The sequence below is a fragment of the Pteronotus mesoamericanus genome, unplaced genomic scaffold (assembly GCF_021234165.1).
Source record: "Pteronotus mesoamericanus isolate MK-2021 breed Mesoamerican mustached bat unplaced genomic scaffold, CSHL_Meso_final contig_74, whole genome shotgun sequence".
Taxonomy (NCBI): domain Eukaryota; kingdom Metazoa; phylum Chordata; class Mammalia; order Chiroptera; family Mormoopidae; genus Pteronotus; species Pteronotus mesoamericanus.
In genome coordinates, this window is record NW_026555247.1 from 16,580,009 (window position 1) to 16,593,019 (window position 13,011).

The 13,011-nt window shown below is 34.9% G+C and overlaps 1 protein-coding gene across 3 annotated transcripts in view; it reads left to right on the forward strand.

Annotated features, from left to right (window-relative positions):
• Window positions 1–13,011, forward strand: part of GALNT1 (polypeptide N-acetylgalactosaminyltransferase 1) — a 134,075-nt gene that overhangs the window by 71,416 nt on the left and 49,648 nt on the right. For all 3 annotated transcript variants that reach the window (XM_054583531.1, XM_054583530.1, XM_054583532.1), the window contains one exon: window positions 2,021–2,195. In XM_054583531.1, the coding sequence (XP_054439506.1) occupies window positions 2,021–2,195 (175 nt within the window). The remainder of the gene's footprint in view (window positions 1–2,020; window positions 2,196–13,011) is intronic.

The following is a 13,011-nucleotide window of genomic DNA, read 5'->3' on the forward strand; positions in this document are numbered from 1 at the left end:
GGGCATTATATAAGTAACTTCTGTTACTTGAATTATAATTTTTATTATACTTGTCATTGAGAATTCTTTTATAATTCTGTCAACTCATATTTAAAGAGCTTACTTGCTGGGCAAACATTAGGCAGAATTTGTTTTTAAAAACTGTATTATGTGAATTTTCTATAAATTTTTAAAGTTATTTCCTAATATTTTCATGTCCCTCAGTTTATTCCAAGAATGGGGAAAATTATTATATACCATATTTTTCTTGATGGTTCTCTAAGACAGATTTTTATATTCTAGACAGAGTTGTTAAAGACACAGTGAGTAATTTCACATGCTGCAGCTTCGTGTTGGTAGGTTGCTTTGTACCACCATGTGAAATAGTCTTCCTATAGGTTGGCTTTACCAGTGAGTGCTGTGCTTGGGCAGATGAAGCCTGGCTGAGGAGAGGTGATTGTTTATTGCCTTGATGTCTCCATTTTTGTCTAGAGATTTTTGAGAGATGCCTAGAGAAAAACTATAGGAAAATAAAACTTTCAGTTAAAAAAAAAAAGGTAACGTCCCAAACCTATTTTCTTTCCATTATTGTCCTCACCTCATAGTATATCCGTCCCTTCTAGATGGGAAGTTTAACACACTTTTATCCCAATTTAGTACAACCTAGAACCTGTCCTTCTTGGAATGTATTTAGCATCTCAAAAGCATATAACAAAGAAAAAGATTAAGGATTGCTGATCTGGAATACTACTCTTTATGTATATATCAAGGTATAACATTATTTCTGATTAGAACTGGCTTTCATGATGCTCCACCTTGCATGATGCTTATTGTAATGTCCACTGTTAGCAATTCTAGGAGTTCATTTCTACTTATTTTCAATAGCGCTGTTACATATTAGATCAGCATATAGTTATAAAACTCATATAAGACACTATGCTAAACTCCAAAGAAGGTACATAAACCTCAGCTAAAAAGAAATCATAACCTAATGGAGAATATAATATGACAAATTTAGCAATCATGGTAAGAAATAGCAATTGGGTTCTCTCCCTCTTGCGAGCACGCCCACGCCTTTCTTCCCTCTCAGACATGCATCTTTATTTTCTCCCCTAAACTCTCAGGGTCCACATGAGGCTTGCAACCAGGAAGGGAGCAGACAGTGGCAGCCCATCTCAGGTTGGCACCCCTGAACCTGTCTCCAAGCCCCCCATTTTCTTGTCAGTGAGCTGGCAGCAGCCCCACATGGTTCCTTTCTTTCCTGAGACATTCCTAGAGAGCCAAAGTAGCCTGCCTAGGCTTTCTCCTTCTTCTGCTTCTATCCTAAGCCATTCCTTATTTCACGGTCCCCAGCTTTAATAAATATACTCTCAAAAAAAGTAGCCATTGATTAGAGACGTAAGAACCCTAGATGAAATGATGTGTTAGTCAAGAGTAGTAAATGGACAGATTTAGGAAGGTTGTAGTAAAGAGAAACCATCTTAGCTGGGCCTTGAAAGATAAATTGGTGTTTGGTATTGCAGAGCAGGGAGTCGGAAGGAGATGCCAAGGGAGGGAACCTCTGTGAGCCAAGGCATCAAAGCAAGAAAACATGAGACATATTTGGGGGAAAGTAGCAAGTTGCTATTTGACTGAGGATGGAGTATGGGGAAAGGGGTGTAGAGAGCCTAGCACAGCAGATGGTTTGTTTGGCAAGTTAGGTTAAATTTCAAATTGAAGAGATTAGACTTTTGGAAACCATGCAAATAACACAAGGAAGCCTGTGCTTTTAGGGAGGTTAATGTGGTAACAGTATTTGAGATGGATGTACCAAGGCAAGGCAGTGATCCAGGTGAATGGTGCAAGGTGAGAAGATCTTAAGTCATGACACTGAGGTGAAGTGGAGGACAAGGTAGCTCCTAGGAGGTGTTAGAGGCTGGGAAAGGATGGGCTCAGAAATGGCTCTCGTTGTTGAGGGCAAGGTTTAAACTCATGTGTTATTAAACAGAAGCACGAATTGACTGCTATAAAATTGTTAGTTAAGTTTTCCCCTTATTTTCAGTTCCAGAGCCAGTACAGAAGCCTCACGAAGGTCCTGGAGAAATGGGGAAACCAGTTGTCATTCCTAAAGAAGACCAAGAAAAGATGAAAGAAATGTTTAAAATCAATCAGTTCAATTTAATGGCAAGTGAGATGATTGCACTCAACAGATCTTTACCAGATGTTAGGTTAGAAGGGTAAGTACTTAGTGTGGTCCTAATAGTATTTAATTTAAATGAAAAGTATGTTCTGAATTCCTAATAAATTGCAGATTAGTGTTAACTGTTCCTGAAGTGAATGTTATATTACTAATTTACTACTCACCCCACTTAAAAAGAATTAAATGGTGATAAAATAATACCTCAAGTTACTATGGACCATTAGGACTATGTATTTCAGGCTTTGGAAAATAATTATTTATCTTAATAAGAGGTAGGAGGTTTTAAATTTCATTATTATTACCAAAACATTCATATCAACTTTTTTAAAAAGATTCTTTTAAGTTTTCTGTAACTTAAAATAGTGAAGTATACAGTTATAAGTACAGATTACTAAATTTTTACATATGTATATACCTATCATCCAAATCAAGATACAGAACATTTCCATCACCCCTCAAAGTTCTCTTGTTTCTTCTCAGTCAGTATTCCCACCCAAAAGGTAGCCTTTGTTTTGATCTTTCTAACCGTAAATGAGCTTTGTCCTTTTTTGAACATTTTTATAAATGGATCCATACAGTATATATTCTTTTGTGTCTTTGAAATCCATGTTATTGCATATATCAGAGGTTTATTTGAATATTGATAGATATTTGGGTTGCTCCCACTTTTTGACTATTATGAATTAAGCTGTTGTGACTTTTTTGTGCATCTCTTTTGGTATGTATTAGGGGAGTTAATACAGAAGGACTTAAGCTGCATTTCTATTTGGTATATGTTGGGGGAAAGAAGGGAGTTACATGTTTGTATAGCTTTAGCACATACTGCCAAACATTTTTCCAAGATAACCAGTTGTACCAGTTCACACTTTTACCAGCAATATATTTCTCCATATGAAGAAGGTGATACAAAGTATCTGGACTAGAGGACAACGGGCACAGTTAAAAGCGAAGGAACTGTAGAAAACACTGGTGGGTTAAGTGAACATTGCTGAGACCCCTAACTGCTGTTCCCATTAGTGCCAGATCCATGCCTTCCCATCTAGGCAAGAGATTAGAGGATCTTTCTCAACAGAATTGAGCCCTAGAGAAAAAAATATACAGACACCAATATCAGAGATTCTACAGTTTATGGCACAGCCAAACCACCTTGGTAAAAAGTCAGTTAGTAAGCCTCACTCATATGTTCAGAGCTTATATTCAACTTTTTGCTCTTCTATCTTTATAACAATCTGATAACCAAGAATACTAGACATCACAGGAAACCCTCAAAAATGAAAAGTGTCGTTTAAAGCAAACAGAAACAGCACTTGAAGGAATCAAAGATTATTCAGGGAAAAGAGAAATAACTAATAATCCCAATGATACTGGAAAACATATTACAACCATAAAACAAGAATGGGATACTATTAAACAGGATACACTGAGAGAAGCAACCTGAGCTTTTGGAAACTTAAAGAAGCAGCAGCAGCAAAAACTCAGTAGCAAATTGGGAGGAAATCTTTCATGAAGATAGGCCAAAGAAGCAAAATTATGGGCAATAGTAAAAGTAAATGAAATTGAAGTGGCAATCAAGGAAGACTAATACTTGATTAATAGGAGTCTCAAAGAGGACAACAACAACAAAAAAATGGGTGGGGAGGAGAAGATCTATCCACAAAATTTTCCAGAAGTGGACTATCCAGGTTTTCAGGTTGAAAGAGCCCATGATGTTTTCAGGACAATAGATGAAAACATTGTGAATTTTAGAACACTGGAGACCCTCCTACTCAAAAGACCTGTAACTTAGAGAAACTATAGGTTTCTCTAGAGAAGAAAGCAGGTCACAATCAAAGGGTTGTTAATCAGATTGTCTTCAAACTTAGCAGCAGCTCTGGAAACAAAAGGAGCAAAATTCTAAAGGAAAATATTTTCCAACCTAGAACTTTATATCCTCTTAAAGTTACAGTCAAATGCACAGGTTAATTAAGGACTTTTTTGGAAATTAAAGGTCTCAAATCATTGAACTGCCACACATCTTTGCTCGGGAACTTACTGGAGTATGCTGTACCACATGATGATGTAAACCAAAGGAAAGGAGGACACAGGATGTGGAAGAGGGGAGAGAGAGTGGAGAGAGAGTGTGAGATCTCATAGTGTGAGAAACGTTGGGAGTCCCTGGACGATGGTGGAGGGAGAGCCCTGGGTGAGAGTTGTGCAGGCAGAGAGGCAGCCAGCCCAGACAGGAGCAGGGCAGAAAACACACTCCAGTAGAGCTTTGAGATGTTGACATTGTATATAGTAGAGCTGAATGTCTTTAGAAGAGATTGGGACAACTGATGGAGAGTTTGGGATTGAATTACTACATAGAAGACCATAGCAAGGAAAAAACTTAGATAATCATTAACTCCAGGGAAAGCTTTTGAAAGTTGTTCAGAGAAAGGAAGAATAAAAATAATAATCATAGCTTACTGCACGGCAGAGCTGTGAATGAGTCATAATAAGATAACCATTGAATATTGTGCAGGTAAAAATTAAACTGAGGGGATGGAGAGTATCTTTTCAGCAAATTGGTTGAGGGCATATCAGGCAAAAGAAGCTTCATTGTAATCTTAGATTTTGCAAGCTGTGTATACCTTCCTGAACAATTTAGGAATTACTGAAGAAAGCTAGAATCTTCAGGGACGTCTACAGTTAAAATTTTAATAATGTCTATGTTAAAAAGAGCCTCAACTATTATTTTTTCTTAGTTATTTTTTATAATTTTAGTAATTCCTCTGAGCATATAACCACTCTCAACACATTTTATGAGCATTTATTTTAAATCTTTTACTTGTCTCTAGAAGATACTTTTATTAATTAATAGCTTTTAAGTATATTAGAAGTCACCAGTTTTTGTGCAGTGAACAATTTCATGATGTAAAGAACCGTGTTTAAATGGTGTGATACCTATGCTTGTGCACTGAGTTTTGGGTTTGGTGAGGACTCCTCACACTTGAAAAAATTCTGTTTCATGCAAACTGCTCATCCACAGTCCTTCTGGCCAACCATTGGGCCTTTGTGGGACTGAGCTGCTTGTGGGAGAGAAGGGGGCACAAAGTTACTCCTACCTTCGAGTAGCCTTTTTATACCTTCTTGCTCCATCTCTGTGCCGATATCCTTTTTTAAAAAAAAATCTTACTATGGAAAATATCAAATGCATACAAAAATAGAGAAAATAGTATAATGAACCCTCATGTTTTCACCACATTGCTTCAACAATTTGTAACAGCTTTGTATTACACTGAGATGTCCTCCAACATTCTCCATCTCCTGGTAATGATACCTCTGCGTAGTCTCTTCCTATGTTGTATTAGGGTTGGTCTGTGTAACCAGTAGAACACAGTACAAGTGATGAGTGTCACTTTCAGGATTAGGTTATAAAATACCCTGTGGTTTCCAGTTTGGTCTCTTACTGTCTCTTGGATCTTTGGCTCTAGGGTAAGCTAGCTGACATGATGGGAGCATCCCTACGGTTTATTGCCTTTTGTGATCAACCAGGTGAGTGAGATTAGAAACAGATTCCCCAGTCCTAGGCAAAGACATACCAATTATAAATATTACAGTATATTTCTCTGAAAGATAAGGACTCATTAAAAAAAGAAAGAAAAAATTGTGGTACCATTTTCATACCTAAAAATATTAACAGTAATTCCTTAATAACAGGAAGTACCCAATAAGTGTTCAAGTTTCCTTAGTCATGTCATGTATTTTTCTCTCTCTTTTTCTTAATAGTGTTTGTATCAGGATCCAAATAAAGTCTACACATTGCAACTTGTAGATATGTCTCTTAAATCTTTTTTAGCCTGCAGGTTCCTTCTCTATCTTCCTTTTTCCCCTTACAGTTTACTATTTAAAGCCCAGGTAGCGTGTCTTGTATCTTTCCTCAGCCTGCATTTTCCTAACTGCGTCACTGTGCTGTCATTGGTTGTGTTCCTCTGTTCTGTTTCCTGTGGAGTAGTAAGTTAAAGATGTTTAGTGCTGATATCTTTGGAGTCAATAAATTAAAGAGAGAGAGAGAGAGAGAGAGAGAGAGAGAGTGTGTTTGTGTGGTGTAGTAAAGGTGTGAAATCTGTAGTAAAGGTGTGAAATCTGGTCCGTGTGTGTGTGTGTGTGTGTGTGTGTGTGTGTGGTAGTCAATAAATTAAAGTGTGTGTGTGGTGTAGTAAAAGGTGTGAAGTGTGTGTGTGTGTGTGTGTGTGTGTGTGTGTGGTAGTAAAGGTGTGAAATCTGGTCCATCATGTGCATCATCACTGAAAGCGTCTATTATCTGTCCCGTCTGTCTTTCTGCTCTTTTGGGAAGAACTCCTGTTGGCCAGATTTGGACTGCTGGAACTGATTCTCTTAGTCTCATATTTTTGTTCTTCTCTCTCTCTCTCTCTCTCTCTCTCTCTCTCTCTCTCTCAGGGAGAAATCCCCTACTCTTTCAGCTACTTCTTTGAATTTTTTATTACTGAGTCTTCATCATTGCCTGACTTTTTAAAAATATAGACAAAAAAACCTGTAATTCACCGTTTTTATACACATAAATATTTGTGAGATATTTAGCATAACAGCATTTTAATCTTTGTAGTTTTTAGAGTAATTTTAACTTTGGTTTAAAAAATAATCAGTCCCATGAGGCAGGCTGTTAAAGTCCCTGAGAGAGATTGCTATAGCTCAGGATAATTAAGTGGGGTTTGAATCCAGGTCCCCTGAATCCTAATTCCCTTCTTTTTCCACCTCGTTGCCGAAAGTTAGTTTCTCTCATTTTTATAATTACTCCTTTTAATACTACATGAATTCTGGAAACATTAAAATCATGCATTTAGTAGAATTTTATTTATTTTCTCATATCAGATAAATGTCTCCCAGATGATGTTGATGAAATTATGGAAGTTGCTCTGCTTATAATTTTTAAGATTTATGGTTTTATATTTTTTCCAGGTGCTTTCACTAACTTTGATATTATTCTATAAAGACTAATTGGTAGTTCTTAAGGCTATTATGTATTTTGTTTCAATTAAATAAAATTTTGCAAACAGAATATTCTGACATAAATTATTCCTTTTTTGTACCTGTATTTTTTACCTCATAGTTTGTTTTCTTCCTGCTTGATGAAATGTAAATTTTTCTGATACAGAAATTTAGTGAATTCCCTGACTTTTTTTTGTTATATCTACTACCTCAAAGACACATTTGATAATTTGTGTTTTAAAAATGCGCTTTAAAGTATTTGTCTTGAAGTTTTTTCTTACGCATTTTCTTTAACTAGTGATCTATCAAAAATTTTATTTTTCTGGAAAAAGTAGCCTTCTCTTTTCTTATTTATTAATTTTTGAATAAAAATGGCCTAAATATTAAAAAAAAGCTGGAAGAGATAACATGCCTTTCTACTAACCACCAGGTTTATCAAATCTTCATAAGTTACCGTATTTTTTCATATTTTATTTTTAACAATAAATCTTTACAGCTACAGTTAAAACCTTTTGTATACCCCCTCCCCAATTCTAGTCTACTTCGCTCTAATCATAGGTTTGATTTTTGTATTTATCATTACTGTGCATGTTTTAAAAGTAAAAATCAGGCCTAGTTTCATATTTTAACTCAACAAATACTAGTACAGCATATGTACATACCCTTCTTCAACTTTTAAAAATTGTTTTTGTTCAGGCATTGATTTTGAGACTTACCCATGTCAATACATGTAGTTCTGGGTCATTCATTTTAACTGCTTTGCAGAAGTCTGTTTTATGAACATGGCATATTTATTTATTTATTTATTTATTTATTGTTGTTTGATTTAATGTACATATATCTGCTTTTTAGTCATTAATGGACCATGAAACCAATTTAGTGAGTATTTTAATTAGTGAAATAGACTAGGAGATATCAGAGTATGTCTCAGGTAGTAAAAGTATTTTTTTCATTAATTATTATTTCAGTATGTATGTGCTACATTAATATAAAATGTATTTGTTACTGTGTATTATAGTGAAAAAGACCTTACATGTGAAATTATTATGCTAAAAGATATGTGGTATTTTCTTTGATTTCATTTTTTTAAGTACTCCTGTAGTATTTTACCAATTTACACTTTCCTGCTGCAGTGGGTGAGAGACATTTCACTGCATATTCATGCCGAAGGTAATAGCGGCATGAGCAAGTCCATGAGTGAGACATAATAGTGGCCTGAACTAGGCTGGCACATGTGAAGAAGTTTTCAAATCTGACTGCATTTTTAAGAGAGAACCAACAGAATGTTGGATGTGGAACAAAAGAGAAAAGAAGGAGTTAATTCAGGCTATCTGAATTATAGTAGTACTTGCAAAGATGGAAAGAGGGAAAAGAAGAAATATGGGGATAGAAATAAAGAGTTCTTAGTACATATTTTTAAAATTCTGTAGTGCTGGGGAGAGGTGGAAATCATAGTCGTCAGGAACAAGAGAATTTAGAGACATGGGACTGTTTGAGATGGCTTTGAGAGTAGGTGGGATGAAAAGAGGGGACTGAGAAGAGGAAGAACTTCTAGCAAGAGTCTGAGAAAGACAAGATGTGATAAGAGGGATAAAGTATACAGTGCCAAAGAAGCCAAGCAAATGTTTCAAGGAAGAAGTGGTCAGCTATGTTAACTACTGCTAACAGATAAAGTAAATTGATATCTCTAAATTGACCAATAGATTTCAGTGTATAGAGGTTGTTAGAATTTGGACAAAATTGTTTCTGGAGTAATAGGAATGAAATCTTGATGAAAAAAATAAGGAAGACTTCCACTTTTTATAATTGTAGCTTTGGTGATCTCTACCAACTCCCCAATTAAGTTGACCTAGAAATTTAGAAAAAAAATGTTAAAAGTAATCTGCTTGAAAACATTCAGAGATTAGAAGGCAGGAAGTTAGAATGCAGGAAAGAATTCAGAGCCAAAATTGGGGAGAAGATGGAAACCCAGAGAACTGAGCCTAGAATTTGGAGGCCACTTTTTGCCTAAATGTATCTTTTGAATCCAGATATATATTAAAAAACTTAATAGTGTTTTAACAGTCTTGACGTTAGGGCATAAAAACTGGAGTCTAGATCCTACCAAGTGCATGTGGAGGGAGGGTCTGATAGCCCCTCTTCCCAAATGCTTTAGTTTTAGGTTCCCATATAAGTCATGATGAAATTGAAGGAGATAAGCTCTTGACGCCCAACTTCATCTATCCCAATGCATAAAATTGAATTAAGGTAATTAGGGTTTACTAGTGCCTCTAGCTCCCTTAGAAGTAACTGCCTGGCTTGCAATCAAAAAAGAGCAGCCATCTGAGGAAACAAGACAACATGAAAGAAAACAAACAATAAATAGGCAAAGGAAATAGACCAAAATGGATACCAGATAATGGAGTTACCAGACACAGACTTTGAATGATTGTACATAATATTGATGTGTTCAAGGAGGTTAAAACAAGATGGAGAATTTCAGCAGAAAACTGGAATTTATTAGAAAATAACCAAATGGAAATTTTAGAAATGAGAAAGTGCAATCATAAAAATTAAAAACACAACAGATGGGTTAAGCAGCAGATGACACATAGCTGAAGAGAGATATTAGTGAACTGAATTATAAATCAGAAGTAAATATCCAGAATGAAGCATGGAGTTGGAAGTATGGAAAATAAAGGCAAGATAGTAAGAGCTATGGGGAATACAATGAGAGGTCTAAAATTAACAACAAATTGTAATCAGAGCAAGAAAAAGAATAGTGCAGTAGCAATATTTGAAAGTGTAATGGCCAAGAATTTTCCAAAACTGATGAAAGACATTAAGACACAGGATCACTTAAGTCTGGTGAACATTGAATAAGACACCTGCCACATTATAGCTAGGCACATATTAATAAAAGCAATGCAAACCAGAACTAGAGAAAAAAAATTGTTATAAAAAGGAGGTGTGTGGGGCAGGGAAGATAAAGATGACCTTCAAAGACCCAATAGTAAGTTTGACAGCTGACTTCTTTAGAGAAAGGAAGGGAGGGGGAGCCAAAAAATTATGACATGATATCGTTTAAAGGCTGAAAGATAACTACAGGCCTAAAATTTATTTCCAACAAGAGTGTCCTTCAAAAATTTTTTTTAAAAAACCTAAGATAAACAAGTTAATTTATTACCTGCACTAAGAAATACTAATAGACATTGTCTAGGCAGAAAAAAAAAAATCCCATTGAAATACTCAGAATAGAAATGAAGGAAGAGCAATAAAAATGGTAAATATGGTAAGTGCTAGATAAATTAATGTCAACTTTAACATTCCATGGGGTGTAAAATATCTGTAAGATTAAGATCTAGAACAAAGCATTTTCTTTGGAGTTAAACATTTGTAAGATCTTTTTGTGTTGTCAAGAAGTGAGTAAAAATATCAATTAGTATTAGACTTTAATGAATCAAGGCTAGATGTTGTAATCTTTAAGGTAACCATGACAAGAAAGTGAATATTAATAGAGTGGGAAAAACAGAAATAGAAAACAATAAATCCAAAATGAGAGATTTAAACTATATCAAGAATTACATTAAATGGATTAAAGGTATTGCTTAAAACACTTCTAGATTGGATTTTAAAATGACAATGTATTATTATAAGATGCAGACATAAAAAAAGTAAGGATATAGGAACATTCAGGGTAAAAGAAGTGAACAGAAATATACCTGTCCTATGTTACTATCAGCTAAAGTAGAATTCAAAGCAGAAAGCATATTTGAAAATCATTATTTAAATTCACCACATTAGCAGGAAAAAATGGAGGTAAGTTATGTAGTCATTTTAATAGATAAAAAGGATTTGATAAAAAATTTGTCACCAGTCATAATAAAAATATTAGAATTTCCAAACTGGGAGAAGTTAACTTCTTTAACCTGATAAAAGGTATCTAGAAAACAAAACAAAGCCTTTTGACAAATATTCATATTTAATATTAATTTTGAAAGCTTTTCTTTTGAGATCTGGAATATGACACAGATGTCCATTAGCACTACTTCTAGCCAGGCAAGAAAAAAAAAATGGTTACATGAATTAGAAAGGAAGAATTAAAACTTATTACATGTACTTGCAGTTGACATAATTGTATATAATGAAAGTCCAAAAAAATTACAGGTAAAGGATTAGAATCAGTAAGTTGTTTAGCAAGATTGATGATTTTAAGGCAAATATATATGAGAAAAATCTATTGTATTTCTGTGTCAGTTTTCCAACAACAGAAAATTAAAAAATTTTAAATACCACTTTAAAATGCAACCAGAAAATACCAAATATAGGAAACTCTTTAAAGAAAATTGTAAAACATTGAGAGAAATTAAAGACCTAAATAAATGGCCAAATTCCCCCTGTTCGTGGGTGGATGACTCAGTGTTATAAAAGTGTTGGTTCTCTTTAAATTACTTCATAGATTTAGTGTATACCCAGTGAGACACATTTGTGTGTGTGTATACATACACAAAGACATTTACATATACATGTAATTTGACAGAGTGGTTCACAAATGTAACTGGAAATGCAAAGACCCAGTAGAACCATACATTCTTAGAGAAGAATAAGATTAAGGATTTTTAATAAAAGTTACCAAGATTCCTTAGAAAACTATAATAATTAAGCTAGTGGGGTATCGTTGTCACGATAAGCAGATCAGTGGAACAGCAGGGAATTCATAACCAGCCCCACACTACTGGAACACTGGGTTTAGGACAAAGGTAGCATTGCATAGCAGCAGGAAAAAGATGACCTAATGAAAAAAAACTGCTGGATCAACCTGATACAATTAACTGTACCTTTGTCTCACATCATATAGAAAAATCCGTTTCATGTGTATACAGATGTAAATATGAAGGCAAAGCAGTAAAGCTCTTAGAAGATCACACAAAGAATTTTTTATGATCTTAAAGTAGGGAAAAATTTCTTAAACGGAACGCAAAAATCACCCAAAAATGAACGAAAACTTTGATATAAAGGGGACTACATTAAAGACTTTCTGTTCACTAAAAAAAAGTGAAAAGAAAAATATATTGAGACGGCAAGTCACAGAAGAGACGATATTTATGATACAACTAGCAAAGTGCTCAGATCCAGAATACATAAAGAACTCCTACATATCAATAAGAAAAGACTGACAGTCCAATAGAAAAATGAGCGAGAGACTTGAAGTTCAGGGAAGAAATTTATAAGTGACCAGCAAACATTAACAAGATGCTCAACCTCATTTGTAATCAAGAAAATAGAAAACTACATTGAAATAACCACATCACACACTGTTTGTGGGAGTGTGAATTGGTACAGTGACACTGAAAAACATGTCAGTGTTTACTAAAATGATTAGTAACATAATTCGTGACCCAGCAGGCCCAATGTCTAATAGAAATGCATGCAATGCATCAGGAGACAAAAACAAAAAAGTTTATAGTGGTATTATTTGTACTGGCTCCAAACTGAAAGTAATCTAAGCGTCTGTCAGCAATAGAGCATGGTATAGTCATGCACTGGACTACTTTATGACAGTGAAAATGAACAAAAGCTATACGCCACATGGATGAATCTCACTGTTACACTGAGCAAAAAGTCCCACAAGAATATATATGTAGAATAATGGCTGTTTCTGGGAAGGTCAAAATAGGCAAAACAGACTTTAACAGAAAGTGTCAGGATAGTAAATGGTCACCTTTGTAGAGGAAAGAAAGGGTAATGGGAACAAGGGGGGCTTGGACGTGCTGGCAGTGTTCTTTCTTCACCTGAATGATGGTTACATGGGCATTTATTCATTGAACACTCAGTTTATGTTTTGTGAACTCTGGTAGACTTCAGATAAAATTACATGAGAGAAGAGTGGGAGAAGAAAAGCG